The 19,624-nt window shown below is 41.4% G+C and overlaps 1 protein-coding gene across 1 annotated transcript in view; it reads right to left on the minus strand.

The window, feature by feature from the left end:
- Window positions 1-19,624, minus strand: part of LOC133645924 (ryanodine receptor 3-like) — a 104,661-nt gene that overhangs the window by 73,202 nt on the left and 11,835 nt on the right. The window contains exon 3 of the mRNA XM_062040853.1: window positions 5,831-5,845. Within this exon, the coding sequence (XP_061896837.1) occupies window positions 5,831-5,845 (15 nt within the window). The remainder of the gene's footprint in view (window positions 1-5,830; window positions 5,846-19,624) is intronic.

Raw genomic sequence — 19,624 nt, forward strand, 5'->3', positions numbered from 1 at the left:
TTGGATGTCAGCTTATCCCAATGACAAGAGTTTCTCTCCAAAGGCTCAGCGAAGACTTTCTCATGCTGGGCGCACATATCTTAGGGGTTTTGCCTCCCCCTAAGATATGTGGAAGGATACAGGTGTCATCTTTCCAGCTATCCAGCAAGAGGAATGTGAGAAAGATGCTAGATGACTGTCAATCATGTCAACGTTAACAGGGAAATGTCTCGACCGATTGTGGTCTTAGGATGCAGTAAGGAATAATCCACAAGTGGACATGAGAAGTGTTGCTGTTTTTTGTTTAGCAGACAACTTCTATGTTACTTACCTTCCTAATGAGCCTCTAGGAAGCATTAAGGTAAGACAAGATAGTGTTTTCATTATTCTAAGTCTTGTCATCTTGTTTGGTACAAAATGACCAACATGCATATTGCTGTCAATATACTGTAGGTAAGTACATATGTTAGAGAGTAATTTAGAAAATGCTTAATTGTATTAGATAATATACACAGTAGCGTAGTAAGCCTAAGAATTCATTAAAAACATTTTTGAACAAGCATATGTAATATTTTGTAACATTGCACAGTTTGAACAGTAACACTGAATATATGAAATTCAAACTCTATAATCAGGTGATTATTTGGTGAACCACTGGAAGAAGCCCTGTGTACCACAGTTTGACAATCACTGGGCTATGAAACTGCTAATGTGAACTGTGTTACGGTGACTATGTACCTACTTTATACGGTTACGGAGGTCAGAAGTCACTGATGACAGACGACAAGGTCTGACTCAAAATATCTGCTTTAGTTCGTCACAAAGATATTTGATGAGGCCCTGAAAGGTTCTTTTAAACTCGACTCATTCAAGCATATCTAAATATTTGGTATCTGGTTTGTTTAAAAACAAAAAAAGTATGTGCCCAAACTGTTTTCACAAAGTCAGAAGCATAGACTTGTCCAAATTATGTAACAAATAGGAATGTGGACATGAGACCATCCTACAGCTAATAGATCATCTCAATGCTTAAAGGGCTTTCTTATTAATGTTGTCCATATACTGTTGTGAAAATAAATCATAAAATTACCATTTCCATTTTTACTTCATTCATTCAGTACATCCATAATCCATAATGTCCATTCCCTCTCACACCATGCACGACACTGTGGAGGCCCTGAGCAGCTCCTTCAGCATTAGACTTCTACATCCACAGTGCAAGAAGGAGCGCTACCGCAGGTCATTTCTACCCACAGCCAAGACTTTACAATGCACTTATGTGATTACAGTGATTTTTTTTTTTGTGGTGTGCAATACCGATGTTAGTGTTTTTTTTGTATTTTATCTTCTTGCTATACATATTAGTGAGCAATATGTAGTATTTATTGCTGTTTTTTTGTTTTTCATTAGGTTTTACTTCTGTTACTGTATGTAAAAACCTGCAATGAAACAATGTAATTTCCCCATTGTGGATTGAATAAAAGTATATCCTATCCTATCCAAACAAAAAAAATCAACAAAACATTAAAATACAATTATAATATAAGTAACATTAAATATAAAAGTGTTGGTAGAAACTATTCCGCCATGAACCATCTGACTTATTCTGTTCTTTCTGTACATAGGTGGTGGTCCTTGGTTAACAACGTTACGAGAAATGTTGTGGTTACGAACACGCTCGCTTAAATTAGTTAAAAAGTTCATTTTGGTCCATAAAGAGATCAGCTCAAGAATTAGCTACAGCGAACGGCGGAAGGATACAGGTCTCTGTACGCCACACCACTGTGTGTTACAGGCCCTCAAATGGGATGACAACAATGAGCTACAAAGGTCACACGGTTCCACAGCTACACTGAGGACAAATAATATAACATCACTTATTAGTTGACTTTTTACATTTTATTATGCCTCTCAATGCGCCAAAGAAAAAGAAAGTCATCACTATAGCAATACCATCCATCCATCCATTTTTTACCGCTTGTCCCTCTCGGGGTTGCAAGGGTGGATGGAGTCTAGCCTAGCTGCATTTAGGCGTAAGGTGGGGTACACCCTGGACAATATATCTCATCAAAGATAAATATTATTAGTATTCATTGATGTTAATCTGTGAAGAATACAGGAGGCTATTGCCCCAGACTAGCCTGCAACAATATTTAAAGAAGGTGGAAACGTCTGAAAGATAACAACAGGGGAAAAAGTAAGTGTAACCTAGAGTCTTTAGCCCTTGGCACTTTGCACAGTTGCTCTGTCCGTCTATCTAAAGCTTTGCACTAACTTTTTACTATCTGTGATATTCAGTTATATTTGGTTGTGACAAAGGCAAATATTTGTTAACTTTATTCCAGGTGTGATTCAGTGACGTGCGGTGAACTAAACACTAGGTACTTTTGGAGTTTTTCTTCTTCTTTTGTTTTACTTAAATTCATATATGCAGCTCTAACCATTGTTGATTTAGGTTGCACATTAGAGTAACAGGAAAAAGAAGGGAGTTATATGCTTTTATAAAAACGTTATCACAATGATATTATGATATGATGAATGGGTCCAAAAAGTATTTGATAAAGTTGTTACTAAATACTTTTTGGTCCCATTTGCTTTTAACAAAATTAATCAAGATTTGTGAGTGTATCTTACCTTTCTGTATTTGTATCTGAAGCAGCAATAGCTATCCTCCATGAAAACCTACTTTGTATGATCACATTAATTTTGTCTTAAAGTCCAGTTTAGAGAAGTATTTAATCTTGGATACAGTATATAATCCTCCATATTGGCAGACACATTCATTTAATTCAATTTCATTCCAAGCAATAAAACAATATTTTTGCATCTGGCAAAAAACTCCCACAAACGCCGGCTTACGCTAATAAAAATGCCATGTTTGTTATGGTTTAAAAAAAAAAGAGAAAAAAAAGGCTGGCTTCCGCTGGAGAGACATGTGTCTGCTAGTTTGAGCGCCCCAACTTCTCCCATTGTGGCGATTCAGAGTACTGCAGAGACATTGAACTGCCAGTTGACAATATATCGCCCCCTACTCTGAGGCAGAGGTACTTGCTGCCTAATGGCCTGCCTTTTTCCCGTGGCAACAAGCACGCGCCCCCTCGCACGCACACGCTAAATACACTTTGTGTGGAGGCACCACCAGTGTCTGCCTCACTTCTCGTCTGCCACATTATTTTCATGGAAATTATCAAAATATACAAGAACCACACCAAAATCACAAAGAAAGCATAGACCAAAAGAGAAATATCAAAACGTATTTTATTTTAATACTTCGTTTTTGAACATTTCATGGCTAAGCCACCTGGCGGCAAGGTGTGGCACTGCTTCACTTGCCTCCCCTGACATCACATCACATCACTGGTGCGATTACATGTCGCCCATGGATACTAATGTTCTGACTTGGTTTTGGTTTAGCACCATGTCCGTTGTAGGTTTCATTATAGAGTCTTGGAAAAGACACAATATAATTTATCTTCAGGCCGTGCGTAACAGTTTTTGTCACCCTTTGATCTGGAGGTACAGTATATGATGACTTCTTACCCCTGGATTTCACTGGGAGTGTCTCATGAAGTCCCTTTTTGCTTCCCAGGGGATAACATCCTAACTTTTAGTGCACACATTTCTTGTTGATATATCTAACAGCTTTTACAGCAAGCCATTGTTTGGGTTACTCCTTCAGTCATGTTGAGATTGTTGTTGTCGCTGACTTGTTACTGTAGAAATCAGTGACACACACACGGCTGTCCACTTCAGTGGTGTAGACTTTACTGAACCAACTGCATGCTCCGAACATACATACACAACTACGGATGCCCATAAGGGACATCCACTGCATCTCCCCTTCTCCAATGTACAACAAGGAATGAACAATCATTGTAATGTGTTTATAATTAAGCATCACCATGTATAATGAATCAACCTAACACCCTATAAAGCAGGGGTGGGCAATTAATTTTTACCGGGGGCCGCATGAGCAACCCGAGCACTGCTGGAGGGCCACATCGACAATATTTCAATTACATTTTGCTCAATATTATTTTTGATATATACCGTAAGATAAATAATAATAATAATTAATAATAATAGTAATACTTCAACATAGTGTATGTAACAGCATTCCATGACTAATATAAATAAATTAACATTAATAATAAATGACAGTAAAATAAGCACACGTATGACTGAGGAGTCATAGTGTAACTTTGTGTGATGTTTGAGTTGTCCGACTTTTTGTGTGGCCATAAACGCACCAGTGGTTTAGTGCTATGCGTGTTGGTGACAGATGACAAGTTGGTTTTGGCCTGGTTTGTACGGCAGAAAATGACTAGTTTTTCGAGATAGAAGTGTTTTACTTATGTTTTTGGTGTGGTTATGGCCGAATATAAACAGTTTTGCTCAATAAAGTGATCGATATAATTCCTGGCCTCGAAGCATCTCGATAGACGTTACAATAATTGAACGGTGTTCAATTGAACGGTGTTGACGAACACCGTTAGGGCCGCTTGTTGTCACTGTCACTCAAAGTTGCATTGCAAAATTACATAGAATAAATATGTTTATTTTGTTTAGAATTCAGATGGGATTTGATTTGGTGCGCGGCATATATTTGCTGCGCGCAGCAGACGCTTGAGCAGTGCGCAATTGCGCAGGCACGCACCTTAGGGGGAACGTTGCATGGCAGTCCATGTCTTGTTGGAAACACGCCATTCTTCATCAACTTTTCTCTTTTTAGCGTCTCGGGTGTAAACCGTGCATCACTTGTCGCTGCATGTGCACCTTCACTCGCAGGTTACACACTGACACACGCCCATAAATAATAATTTTCAAAATAAAAGCAGCACAGTTGTATTGCGCGCACGACATAGATGTTTTTTCAACTTTATTTTGTAATTAATGATTGCAGCTGTTCACATTCACTCACAATCACGCACACGCATACGTCCACACGGAAGTAATACAAATAACGATTTTCAAAACAAAAGCAGCACCGTTGTATTGCACACTCGACATAGATACTTTTTAAAATGTATTTTGTAATTTATAATTGGCCTCACGCGGGCCGGACAGGGACGCACAAAGGGCCGGATGCGGCCCGCGGGCCGCAGAATGCCCAGGTCTGCTATAAAGGCATTATGTATGAGAATTGCATAACAAATTCCTTACCTTCTTCATTTCTCCCTGAGAAAGAAAAAAAAAACAACAGTGTTGCAAACTTACAATCAAACAGTAATTGCCTTTTTAGGCTTCAACACTACACAAGGTGCGTTTCGTTATGTCCTGTCCTTTCACAAGACAGTCTTTAAGCCACCCCGGTGGCTTTACCTGCCATCTTGGAGCATCTCCTGCTTTCGGTGTCTGGGTTACCTGCTCTCTGATTGGTGTACCCGGTGTTGCTTCCCTCTCTGTTCTCTGTTCCTTTTGTGGGGTTGGTGGCTCTTGTGGAGCCGACTGTGGCTTGAGGTTGGATGGCGCTTGTGGCAGCGGCGAGCGGAGACGCCTTCCCATCAGGAGCTCGCTTGGTGACAGTCCATGGTGCCATGGTGTGACTCTATATGCTAACATTGCCCTGTATGGGTCCTCCTCATTCTTAAGTAACAACGATTTCACCGTCTTGACAGCCCTCTCCGCCTCTCCGTTACTCTGGTTGAACTAAGGACTGCTCTGCTCTTGCTTTGCATTTAGATATACCCATATGACCTTCATGCAGACGGGCCAGCATTTCTGCTTGCATAGTCTCAGGAATCACAATCCTCTGGATTTCATTAAAAGTCCTCCTGCACAGTATAATTCGCCCTGGTACGTCCAGTAGGGCTTTAGCTGCTCTGGCAGCTCTTCTTGTCTGGGCCACCACCTTTTGCATAGCTCTCTAAGCCGTCTGCATATGGAGTCCTGCTCTTGTGCCTCTCTAATCTGTTGTAGTTTTGCCCTAGATGCTGGTAGGCACTGTTGCACTGATTCCACAAACACCTTCACCTCCCCTTCTAGCTCCCTTTCATCTTCGGTGAGTGTGCGCACGATGGGTGCGCGTGATAACGCATATGCCGTTATCAATGCTTTCCCTGGGACATGTAGTATTTGATATGTGTACCTGAGGAGCCTGAGGCGAAAGTGCCGGATTCCCGGGGGTAGGTCATCCAGTGCCTTTGTTCCAAACAGAGCTAACAGTGGCTTGTGGTCTGTTTCTAGGGTGAACTGCAGGCCTACTACGTATGAGCTGAGCCTTTCGCAAGCCCATGTAACTGCAAGCGCCTCCTTCTCTTCCTGTGCATATCTCTCTTCAGCATCAGAGAGACTGCTTGATATGTATGCTATTGGTCGCCACTCTTTGTTCTCTTGCATCTGAGTGAGAACCGCCCGAGCCCAAAAGAAGAAGCGTCTGCGGACACTCTCGTTTTGGCACCTGACCTGTACTGTGCCAGCACCCTGTCTGAGGCCAGCTCCCTTTTCACTTTTTCAAATGCGGCCTGTTGCACATACCCACTCACTCTCCTTTGCTAACAAGTCCCGTATTGGTTTGGTTATGTCTGTGAAAAAGGGCAAAAATGTACCCACGTATGTTGCCATGCCTAGAAACCTTCTCACATCTGCTACATTTTGTGGAGTAGACATGTCTGTGATTGCTCTGACTTTCTCAGGGTCTGGTGCTATGCCCTTGCCACTGATTTTGTGTGCCACAAACACTAACTCTGGCTGTGCGAATGCACATTTTTCATTTGAAGTCTGGAGAGCACCACTGTCAGCCTCTCATCGTGCTGTTCCCGGTCCACCCCACACACCAATATGTCGTCAGCATGACAAACAACCCCTGTCAGTCCTTCTAAGAGCTGCGACATGTGGCGTTGAAAGTGTTCTGGCCCTGAGCTGATTCCAAATGGTAGGAAATTGAAACATAAGCGGCCACAGGGGGTTACAAATGTTGTAAGTTCTCTGCTTTCTTCTGCCAAGGGAATCTGCCAAAAACCAGACCGGGCATCCAGCTTGGTGAATACCTTTGCTCCGTCTAACTATGCCAGTGACTGCTCTACTGATGGCAATATGTGCCTCTCCATACATACTGCCTCATTAAGTCTGGTCAGATCCAATGCAGATTCTGATTTTCCCATTAGGTTTAACTACCGGCACAATGCCTGCACACCACGCTGTTGGCCTTTCCATCCTCGAAATGACCCCCATCTTTTCCATCCTCTCTAACTCCTCCTTTATTTTTTCTGTCAGAGGAATCGGCACCCTGCGTGGTGTCGTGAGTGCATAGGGCCTCGCATACTCCTCCAATCGAATGCTGTAGTCCCCCGTTATGAAGCTATCTGCCAGGCTCCTGTTTCTGTACATTAAACTGCACGCGCTCGAATATGACATTGTGTCTCCCAACAAAATCATCACCAAAACTTTTTATCACCGCAGCATAGTTCTGTTTCTGATCCAATGTCAATTGAGAAGCATCCAAAATGTCCTCCACACCCTCTCCCATGAAGTACCTCAGCGTGTTGACCTGGAAAGCATCCCCTTTCATGTCCAGTCCTAATGCCACTCGATACCTCTCGAATCTTTTGCTCCATCTCGGCCATTTCTTCCCGTCTCCGCAGTCGAACTTTTCTGGCGGGCTAACTTGAAAGTTGTCTCCATGGGCGGGAAGTGCCGGTGCATTGCCTTCACTCATTGTGATAGCTAACTTGGGAACTAACTTCAATCGTACTAATAAAACAAAAACCACTACCTTTTACCGTCGGTATATGTTTTTATGTGTCCTCTATGACACATATAATAACTTGATGCGGTTGTTTTGACGTTTCTGACACCATGTAGAAATCAGTGACACACACACGGCTGTCCACTTCAGTGGTGTAGACTTTACTGAACCACCTGCGCATGCTCCGAACATACATACACAACTACGGATGCCCATAAGGGACATCTACTACAGTTACATCGATTTTAAAAAGCATAAAAAAATAACAAAAATAAAAAATGAATAAAAAGCATAGTGATTCAGAGAGTCTTGGTTCACTGACAAGAAAATGAATAAATGTACATCCAAGACTTTTAGAATGATTTAAAAGTGAATAAAGCAGCAAGCAAGCAGGAGCAAACAGAGACAGTCTGCACTCCTTGGAAGCAGGAAGTACATGAGGCATTGTACTGTAACAGGCCATGGGCCTCGCTTTTCCTCATGGTGCCCAGGGCAGATAAGCCTTGGCAGCTTTGTGGGGATTTTCACCGCCTTATCAACATCACCACGTCCGACCGCTACCCTATTCCGCATATTTGGGATTTTTCTGCACGACTGGCGGGCACTGCAATTTTTTCAGAAGTGGACCTGGTTCGTAGTTATCAGCATGGGCCTCAAGAGTTGCATGGATTTCCAACAAAAAATTCCAATCCGGGAAATATCGTACATAAGAAACAATTCAGAGGTACTAGAATGTGCACACGCACAAATCCAAGCACATTTCTTTGTAACATTAAGATTAGTTTATTTCAAAGGGGACAATGCAATTTCATAAAACACATAACTACACATGGTTAAAAAAGCCAGAATTAGCCAGAAGGCTAGTTTTCATCTGTAGTCCCCCGTCCATGATGTAAAAAAGGCAGTAAAATTACAATTTAAAAGAAAAAGAAAGGAAAGAGAGAGAAAAATACAATACATACAGTATATGATATGATAAAAAATAAAATACTAAATCACAACATAACATTGATCTTAGCATCAAAACAGGCTCATCTTTTAGTGCTGGCAGCTGTAGGCGTTGATAAGCCACATTTTAAATTTTTTTGTGAAGGCCTTGTAAGTTGTGACCAGTTTAACCTGCTCAGGTACTGAGTTCCACACATTTGCACTCCTTACTGACCAGGCCGACTTACTGAAAGTGCTCCTGCGCAGAGGAATATAACAATCACCTCTGACAGAGCCTCGAGTGACACGCTCACGGCTGTTTCTTTGGCTGATGAACTCTCCCAGAGGATCTGGAGCCAATTCATGCAGTACTTTATAGGACACTTTTAAGTCTGCAAATGTGTGTAAAATACTGTATTTGTTTAGAATGGCACAGTGATGATGGCGCCTAGGTTTTTTATCCATAACTTTAATTGCTTTTTTGTACAAGATTTCCAATGGCTTTTTTTTTTAACTCTGACCAGCCTGAGACCAGCTGTTAAGGCAATAGTTGAAGTGGCTGAAAATCATCGAATGCAAATACAATTTCGCAGATTAATTTGGAATTGCACGAAAATTTGCGAGATTAAACTTTACTATTTTACACAATTTGCCAATATGGGTTTTAAATGAAAGCTCTGAATCTATAATTAACCCAAGATATTTATTTCTAACATCACAATTGACATGGATTTGCTCGGAGACGTTTGCGTCGCTGGGCACGCCCGGACCACGCCCAGGCCACGCTCCCTTATAAATACGCAAATCATATTGAAAGTAGCCATGTGCCTGAGATCTGCAAGCACTGCCCAATCACAATTTAGTAGGGGCTGCTTCTTTCTTATGATTCCAGCAAACTGCCATTACTGTGTAGTCTCCGTGAACTAAACACAGGCTGATATAAAATAGAAATGGTCAGGTCAGGAATAAGATGAAGAGGATGATGGATGTGGCCAAAACAGGCCGGAGATAAAGTAGTGCTCACTCCGTTTGAAAAGATAGTCGCTGCAATGATACATTAAACTTCAGAAGACGTGGGTGACTGTGATTACCCACAATATAAATACAATTTGTGTAACTTACAAGAAAATGTGTTCATACAGTAGCCTGTTCACAGCCAGATTGGAGTTTAATGCAAAAATTATGTAATATTTGGTTTGCAATCTTTTTCATTTAAACATGCCAGCCCTGTCAAAAAGGATACAAAATACTTTTATTATAACACAGGAGCGCTTCTTGCGGTAGCAGCCGTACATGACAGGAATGCGGGTAGTTCCTCTGGTGCAACGACTGGCCAAGCTGGTGCTGGAGTCACAGGAATGCAGTGTGACAGCAACAGGTGACAATATAATTGCCCAGATAATCAATAGACATCCTCACAAATATTAATATGAACATGAAGCATTAAATGCATTGACGAAAAATTACTACACCATTTGTAAGTATAAAACTATAAAATAAGTGTGAATTTCAGCATTTGAGGGGCCTTTAAAGACTTAATTCATTGTAGAATTTATGTATAAAATTTAATTTACACAAAAACTTGACTTGCATATCCATCTAGGAACGAAACACGTTACTAACCCGAAGACCACCTGTATGCACCTCCACTGGCTACCAGGGTGGCAGCCAGCCTGTGATTTGATGCAGTTGCTGTGCAGACTGCAGCACAGGCTTCCAGGCTTTGTGTGTGCTGCTGGCTGCTGATACAGCTGCTGGCTGAGGTATACTGAGCTTAATGCAGCGAGGCACATGCAGCGTCAATCCCCACAACCAATAAACCTAAGTCTCCTATACCAACTGTGAGGCAGTCAGCTATAGAGACAGAGCACAGTGAGCACGACCAGGGCTCACACCAGTAAGAAGCTGCTGCAACAATTACTGAAATGAGAAAATGCATCACCCGTGGCTAATCGAAACATAAAGGTAAAGAGATTTAACCTGATGTAGCGATATAGCAGATGGATGGCCTACGACGTTATAATGTCATGCAGCTGGTGACCACAAGAGACATTAAGTTAATGCTGTGACATTTGGCAGACCACTCCTTTAAGGTGCATGTGCTCTGCAGCTGTTTGAGCTAAACTGTTGTGGTCTTGAAGGAAACAAATAGAGCAAAGCAGGTGCACATTAGATGTCCTTAGGGTTGTGCTGTCTCTTTGACGGACTGATCTCATCCAGCTGCTGGATATCAAGCTCTGTGAGGCTGGCATGCACGAGCCCATGTCTTATATTTGCTGTTCATGTTGGTCTCCCCTGTGCTTTCTGGCTAAAACAGACCTGACTAGTAATTTGCTCCATCTAGCTTCTATTGATAACCCATCTGTTCAAAGTCATATTGATTTCAGTGTCTCGGCCGAGACGTATTCAACCTTCAGCTTGCCCTTAATGACATTTTCTCCTGACATTTCAGTAAAGGCAAAGAATTAGGAAGAGGCAGACAACATTTATTAATTATTATAACATTAATAATAATGCACAAATGGAAAGAATGGACCGAATAACACGGCAAAAATAGCAACCAAGCTTTCTTAAACCAGCAGAGGGCAACAATGCTAACAGTGATAAGTCACATACAATGTTTGATGTGTGAATGTTGTGTAATTTCTACATGTGTAAACATTTGTAGTTTATTGTGTGAATGTATTAACACTAAACGTTCTATTTTATTCATGTAAAATACACAATGGCCTTTATTTATGTAAAATTAATAATGGATGTTATGTGTTTATATTATATTTTATATTTTCAGTCTTACAAACCTAAATTAAGGAAGAAGTAAAACTAAGGAAGGAAAAATAATTCAAAAGAAGGAACATCAATCCTCAACAAAAACTGGAGCTTCTACTTTTTCTTCATGCTTTAACTACCTGCACACGCTGGAAACGAGTAGCGAGGGCAGCATAATACATTTATTGACAGTGCAGTGAGAAAGCTGATGTGTTTACTTTGCAATAAGTAAATACAGTATCAAAGAAATATAACCTGTAGAGGCACTTTCTGACAAAACATCCACATGTCGATGTTTCAAGAGCCCTTGGACTCTTGAAACTATATTCCTCTCATTATGTCGTTGAATAGCCCTGGCCTTTAGTCTTAGTACAGGGGTAGTGAGTTTGCTCTACTTTTTTGTAGAATTCGGCTTTTGATTACATTTTGTTTACGTTTATTAACCTCTTGTGAAAATACAAATTTGAATAAAAATGCATTTGTTAACATCTTTATTCACACCAATTGCATATAGTACCGATAAATACCGGTTCCGATAATGAATATCAATAAAGGTATTGTATTGACAAATTTCTAGCGCTATACAAACCCTGATTGTCATGTGTTTGTTTATGTGCAAATTAGGGCTGTCAAAGTTAATGCAATAATAGAATAGAATAAAATACAATGGACTTTATTGTCATTATATTTGCATATAACGAGATTAAGGACTCCAACTTAAGGTGCGGTAGTGAACAAATATGGGGTAAAAATAAATAAATAATAAAATAAAATAAATTACACAACAGGCAATAAATAAAAAAACTAACAATTGAAATAAACAGAGTACTATCCAATAAGAATAATAAGCAATCCTGTACAATATACAAAATACTATAGAAATACAAAATACTGTACAATATAAAGAACAAGACAAGAGTACCGGAGTAATAAACAACAATCAGTGTTGGACGTATTGCACTCGAAGGGTATTAGGGTATTAGGGTAGGATATTGTATAGGGTTGAATTATTATTATAAGTTAGAGTTCAAGATAGTGACAGCTCTGGGAAAGAAGCTGTCTCTGAGCCTGTTTGTTCTTGCTCTGATGCACCTGTAGCGCCTGCCCGATGGTAGCAGGTCGAACAGGTGGAAGCCAGGGTGTGTGCTGTCCTTGGTAATGCTTTTTGCTCTGTTGAGGCAGCGGGAGTTGTGTAAATCCTTCAGGGAGGGGAGGGGGCAGCCGATGATTTTTTGTGCAGACTTTATGACCCTCTGAATCGCCTGTTTGTCTGCTTCAGTGCAGCTGGCGTACCACACTGTTATGCAGTACGTCAGCAGGCTCTCGACAGCCGAGCGATAGAAGGTCACCATTAGCTGCCTCTCCAGTCTGTTCTTCCTCAGCACCCTCAGGAAATGGAGTATCCGCTGGGTCTTCCGGATGACTGCAGTTGTATTTTGGGTCTAAGAGAGGTCAGTAGATATGAGGGTGCCGAGGAACTTGAAGGAGCTGACTCTCTCCACCTCCTCGCCGTTGATGTAGAGGGGGGTAGGGTCTGCAGTGTTTTTCTGAAGTCAAAGATGAGTTCCTTGGTTTTTGTTGTGTTCAGTGCCAGATTATTCACTGAACACCACGCTGATAGTTTCAAGACCTCATCTCTGTATGCAGACTCATCCCCCCTGTAATGGGACCCACCATCGTTGTGTCATCGGCGAATTTGATTATGGTGTTCTCCGGGTGGGCTGGACTACAGTCATGGGTGTAGAGGGAATACAGCAAAGGGCTCAGCACACAGCCCTGTGGAGAGCCGATGCTGAGTGTGCGGGAGGAGGAGAGATGGGGGCCGAGTTTCACTGTCTGAGGTCGGTTGGCCAGGAAGTCCTTAATCCAAAGAGCTGGGTGTGGGGAGGCCTAAGTCCAGCAGTTTGGTGACCAAGATGTCTGGAATGATGGTATATGATGAAAAGCATCCTGACATAGTTCCCCCGGTGTTCCAGGTGGCTCAGTGCCGAGTGGAGAGCCATGGTTATGGCGTTGTCCGTGGATCTGTTTGCCCGGTAGGCAAACTGCTGTGGGCCTAGGGTGGGGGGGAGGCAGGCTTGAATGTGGTGTAGGACCAGCCTCTCGAAGCACTTCATGATGACAGGTGTGAGTGCTACTGGGCGATAGTCATTGAGGTTGTTTGTGGCAGCTTTCTTGGGTACCGGGATAATTGTGGCGGATTTAAGGCAGGGTGGGATGAGTGCCTGTTCCAAGGAGAGGTTGAAGAGGACGGTGATAACGTAGGAGAGCTGGTCAGCACATGCTTTGAGCACCTTCCCGGGTACACCGTCTGGACCAGCCGCCTTACTGGGGTTCACTGCCTTGAACACCCGCCTGACCTCGTACTCCTCAAGAATGAGTGTGGGAGTGCTGGGGAATGGGGGCGTTGGGAGGGCTGGGGGTGGTGTGGTTGTGACTGTTTGTGATGTTTCAAAGCGAGCAAAGAAGCAGTTCAGCTCCTCTGCCAGCGATACATCCCAGTCCCCGGTTGCTGCGTCACAGCCTTTATATTTGGTGATGTGCTGTATGCCCTGCCACATCTGCCGTGGGTTGTTGCTTGAGAGGTGGTCTTCGATCCTCTCTTTGTAGTCCCTCTTGGCTTCCTTGAGTCCTCTCTTCAGGTCAGCACGTGCAGCAATGTATATAGCACTGTCACCTGACCTGAAGAATAGTGTCGCGGGCCTTGAGGAGCAAGGCTTGTCATCCAGGGTTTCTGGTTTGGGTAAACCCGGATGCTTTTTATCACAGTGACATTGCCGATACAGTACTTTATGTAGGATAGTACCGACTCTGTGTGTGTGGGCAGGTCTTGGTCTTTGAAAACATCCCATGCAGTGTGTGCAAAACAGTCCTGTTGCTGGGGGAGTGCATCCTCAGGCCAAGTTGTGACAGTCTTTATTACTGCTTTTGTCCTTGATCTGAGGGGGGTGTAGGCAGGGATGAGCATCAAGGAGAGGTGGTCTGACTGGCCTAGGTGGGGGAGGAGGGTGGCTCTATATGCCTCTTTGATATTAGAGTAAACATGGTCCAAAGCGTTTCCCCCTCTAGTAGGGCATTTAACATGCTGGTAAAATTTTGGTAGTACGGTTTTCAGATTGGCTTTATTAAAATCTCCAGCAATTATGTGAGCACCATTGGGGTGGGCAAGTAGCTGTTTATTTATTGTATTTAGCAGTAGAGAGAGAGCCATGCTAACATTAGCATCCGGTGGTATGTAAACTGCTGTGATGATTACTACTGTTAGCTCTTTTGGCAGAAAAAAGGGTCTACATTTCACTGACATGAACTCTAGGTCAGGGGAACAGTGACTGTCTATGATAGTGCTGTTATTAGACCATGCTTTATGTACATAAACACAGAGACCACCTCCCCTGCTCTTACCAGAGTCCTCGTTTCGGTCCCGACGTAGCAGCGTACGGTCTGCTAGCTGCACCGCAGCGTCTGGGATTAGGGGGTGAAGCCAGGTTTTGGAAATGACCAAAAAACAACAGTCCTGGATGTAGCTATTTCCAGCTGGCTCAAGTTTTAGCTCAAGTTTTAGCTAGTCCATTTTGTGAGCGATGGATCTGGCGTTGGTGAGGTATATGCTCGGCAGCGGAGGCTTGTGGGGCTGTTTCTTGATTCTCTCCAGGAGACCAGACCGGCAGCCCCGCTTTTGTTTCCTCTCCCGCCACCGCCTGCGTCGCCTGCCGGATCCGATAACAATCCAGGGAGATTCCGGTGGTCTTGCTACCTCGTCGGGTATGTTGTGTGAGCGGTGGAAATCGCTCGAAACAGCTATCCTGTGTTGAAAACCAATGTCTAGTAGGTTTTGACGACTGTGTTGTCATAACTATTTCACTATAAGCTCCTTTAACAACAATTTTTTTTTTAACACACGATTAACATGTCTGTGTCACCTCTTCACTCTTTATTGACACTTGGTCCATTTCGTAGTGTGGGTACACTTATTAATGAGGGAAAATTATACCTATCTGCGATTAATCTCGATTAATTTTGCGTTAACTATGAAGAAACTATGATTAAATGTTGTGATGCATTGACAGCCCTATTACAAATATCTTATTTGCATGGAATGCAAAATATGTATTCAAAATGACAATATGTATCTGGACTGGATCACACATTTGTTCAAATGTACTGTAAAAAATCCCATTTAGCATATTCACATGCTTCTGTCTCTGTGAAAAGTCATCATCTCATCTACTTGTAATTTAATTTAATCTAAAATCTTATGACATTTGTTCTCCTAAAATCCAGATGAACTTCTTGATCTTTACTTCCTAGTTTCAAATTCATTGATTTCCCAATGTGACAATACCTTGGCTGAGGTCTACGTTCTCAACATGCTCTTTTATACGAGTTTATGGTAAGGTTTTAGACTGTGTACATACTTACTAGGGGTGTGGGAAAAAATCGATTCGAATTCGAATCGCGATTCTCACGTTGTGCGATTCAGAATCGATTCTCATTTTTAAAAAATCGAAAATGGATGGGATGGATGGATTTAAAAAACATTTTAAATGTATATTAGTTACAATTTCAACATAGCAGTGATTAAAAATCCCTAATTGACATTACCATTAGACATTTATAAATAAAAATAAAAAAAGTACTATAGTGTCACAGTGGCTTACACTTGCATCGCATCTCATAAGCTTGACAACACACTGTGTCCAATATTTTCACAAAGATAAAATAAGTCATATTTTTGGTTCATTTAATAGTTAAAACAAATTTACATTATTGCAATCAGTTGATAAAACATTGTTCTTTACAATTATAAAAGCTTTTTACAAAAATCTACTACTCTGCTTGCATGTCAGCAGACTGGGGTAGATCCTGCTGAAATCCTATGTATTGAATAAATAGAGAATCGTTTTGAATCGGGAAAATATCGATTTTGAATCGAGAATCGTGTTAAATTGGAAAAAAAAATTGATTTTGAATCGAATCGTGACCCCAAGAATCGATATTGAATTGAATCGTGGGACACCCAAAGATTCACAGCCCTAATTCTTACTGTTTAGTACTACGGTCCAGACCGAAGCTCTTTGTGGCTATTGAACCTCAAATTTAGTTACTGTGTTTACACTAACATAGCCTGGCATCATAGAAAAAGTACGGTGGCCGAGAAGGGTCACAACAAATGCAAACGCCACAACTTGACAACATGAAGCAACAACACAACTACATGAAGCCAGAATATAACATCATTAAGCGACAATTAAGGTGACGGACACAATGGACGCAACAGCAGACTAAGTTTTGACAACAGACATTTTTGTTTTCACGAAAAGTTGAAAAAGTTTTAATAAATGAAGTTGGAAAGTATGTGATAGTAAGCTGTGATGGGGTGTTGCAACTTTTTGGCCTGCATCATACACTGTCACTTCCGTTATCGTTAAATGTTATTTTGTGGCTTACGTTGCTGTGTTGTGGCTTTATATGTTGTGGAATAAAGTTGTTGTGTTGTGGCGTAAAGTTGTTGTGTTATGGTTTTATGTTGTTGCCTTGCGGCGTTTGCATATGTTGTGGCTTTTTGCAGTTGTGGCTGAAAGTTATGTTGTGGTGTTTATGTTTGTTGTGTCGTAGCTTAAAGTTGTTGTGTTGTCACATTTGCATTTGTTGTGGCTTTTATAGTTGTGTTGTGGCTGAAAGTTGTTGTGTTATTTTTATCATGTTGTGTGGTAGCGTAAAGTTATGTTGTGGCGTTTAAATTTGTTGTAGCTTTTGCAATTGTGTGTGGCTGAAAGTTGTTGTGTTGTGGCTTAAAGTTGTAGTATTGCAGCGTTTGTATTGTTTGTGGCATTTACAATTGTTGTTTTTAGCCACTGTACCAGTTGTCTACTGTCGGTAATAGCATGTCCACAAAGTCACAACTTCATTGGCAGTGTCTATTGTGTGCTGATTGACATACTTGTGTTATTATACTTTATACTATTACAATATAACACTATAATTAATTTGCAAGGTCTCAGTCCACTTGTTTGGTGCACATTTGTGCTTAAAAGATATTGGAGCCTAACCCAACAAACCATTCCATCAAAGCAATCACACCAGGGTTTGTTTTTAACCGAATGGAAAATGACAAGTGTTGACACCACCTTAAAAAGGTGTGCCCTAAGAGGACTGACCCTGTTCTAGTGCTCCAAAAAAAAAAGTCTAATTGAGGGCTACCTCAGTGTTTAATATTTTGAGCTGCCTTTTACCACCGCTGCTGCCGATTATTCCCAGCAAGCCCAGCAAGCTCACCACGGGAATCGGCGGAACCAATGATGTCGCCTTCTCACAGACAGCCCTCTGCATTTACAAAGCTGCCGCTCTGACACATTCATTTATCTCAGACGACAAGGCGATGAAAATGAGCCGCTAACAGCTGAGGATTTATTGGAATCCTCAACATAATTAGCCATGAGACATTAAGAGTAAACTGGCTAAAACGCTGAAACGACAAAACGATTGTGAACGTTTTTCTTTTTTGCTTAATCATCGGTGGAGATTTGTTGTTCTTCAGATATTGGATGCTTCCTTGCATCATCCCATAGCTTGCAATCACGGTGAGTAAAAGAAGATACTGTGACAAATGTAAGCTTGTGTGACGTGGAGAAAATGGCATACAACAAATGATACTGCTTTGAACATCCAACAGAATCCCAAGAGGACAACATGAGTAATGTTAGTCTGACATTAATCCAACATAAAAAAGGGAGGAACCTTGAACTCTCTCTCTCTCTCTGACGCATACCAGTTTGTGTGGCTGTGTGACAATATGTTGTGTAAACTGAACCTCCCAATGCTTAAGAGCTGTGCTGCACAATGAGTTGACAACCTGTGGGGTTTAGGTCATGAACTAGCACCAGGGAGGAAATTTGGATTACAGAAGTCGGGGGGATCAAAACTGGCCTGAATACACGGGACGTGGTTTGGAGGAATATACAGTATATGAGAAACAAATAACAAATGGTTCAATTATTAATTTTGTGCACGAAATAACAAAAATAATATAATTAAATAAATACATTAACTTTAGTTTTTTAAGTTTGCATAATATTTAGTTTAATGTTTATTTTCTGGCTGAGAATCAAAACAACTGCAACAAAAAATTGATACTTAAAGTGGTCTTAGTATGATTTTTTTCTATATTTAAAATACTTCCCTGTGGTCTACATAACATTTAATGGTGGTTCTTTGGTCCAAATTGTGCGTGGATTATGTTTTACAGACCATCTTCAAGCCACTTTCCGACCGTCTCTTCAGGATGCACCGTTTTGTGGGCAGTTTTACTTACCTGCCTCCACTTCGACTGTGTCTTCTCCCCCTCAGCGATGTTTTAGTTTTTCGCGCTTCCATATAGTGTCTACTGACGCATATAAAGTCAAACCATATGCTACTTTTTTATTAAAAATGGCAGAGGATGCATGTGCATGCACAAGCCAGTCTGCCCCACAACAAGAGAATAGAGAAAAAGAAGGAACTTATTGACTGCAGCTCTTTGGGTAAATTTCTACCATATATGGATATATCCACTGACGTCGCAATTAGGAAAAACGTCACAAATTGGGCTTGTTTGGAGTAAATATGAAGGAAATATCTCCGCCATGCATCCCTGGTTCAATTTCAAATTTCCAGGATTTATACAGATCCCAAATAAACAAAAACAGGTACCAGTAGGTTAGAAAAGTTGATTTTGTAAAAGGGGTCCACTTTAAGCCATTGTGCTACCAGGAATCACAAACACTTCAGCAGCAATTTGTCTTATTATTTTTGTAGCGCAGGTCTTAATCACCAACATAACTACCTTTAAGTAAAGACCTAGACTCCTCTTGTTTGGATATTTTATTTGTCTCATTTCGTGATTCATGTTGCTGTGTGGAGGCCAACTCGATCTTATGTTGCATCTGACCACTGAATAGTTAGCTGCTGCGTGCTGTCAATCATTGTCACCTTGGCAAGAAGGCAGCACCAGAAAGCTAATCAATGAACTTATGGAATGGATCAAGCTTCAGCCTAAACGACCATTTTCCGCCTGACGCTTGTGTTTGACTTGTCTCTATTCAATATCAATAGTGTAACAATATTTGTTAAAGGTGCACACACACACACACACACACACACACACACACACACACACACACACACACACACACACACACACACACACACACACGTTACATCCATTGCTACCACTGCTTAAATAGTCTTTAGGTTAAATCAGTGTTACTGTGTAAATTGTGTCAT

This window comes from Entelurus aequoreus, linkage group LG03, assembly GCF_033978785.1.
Source record: "Entelurus aequoreus isolate RoL-2023_Sb linkage group LG03, RoL_Eaeq_v1.1, whole genome shotgun sequence".
NCBI classification, from domain to species: Eukaryota; Metazoa; Chordata; class Actinopteri; order Syngnathiformes; family Syngnathidae; genus Entelurus; species Entelurus aequoreus.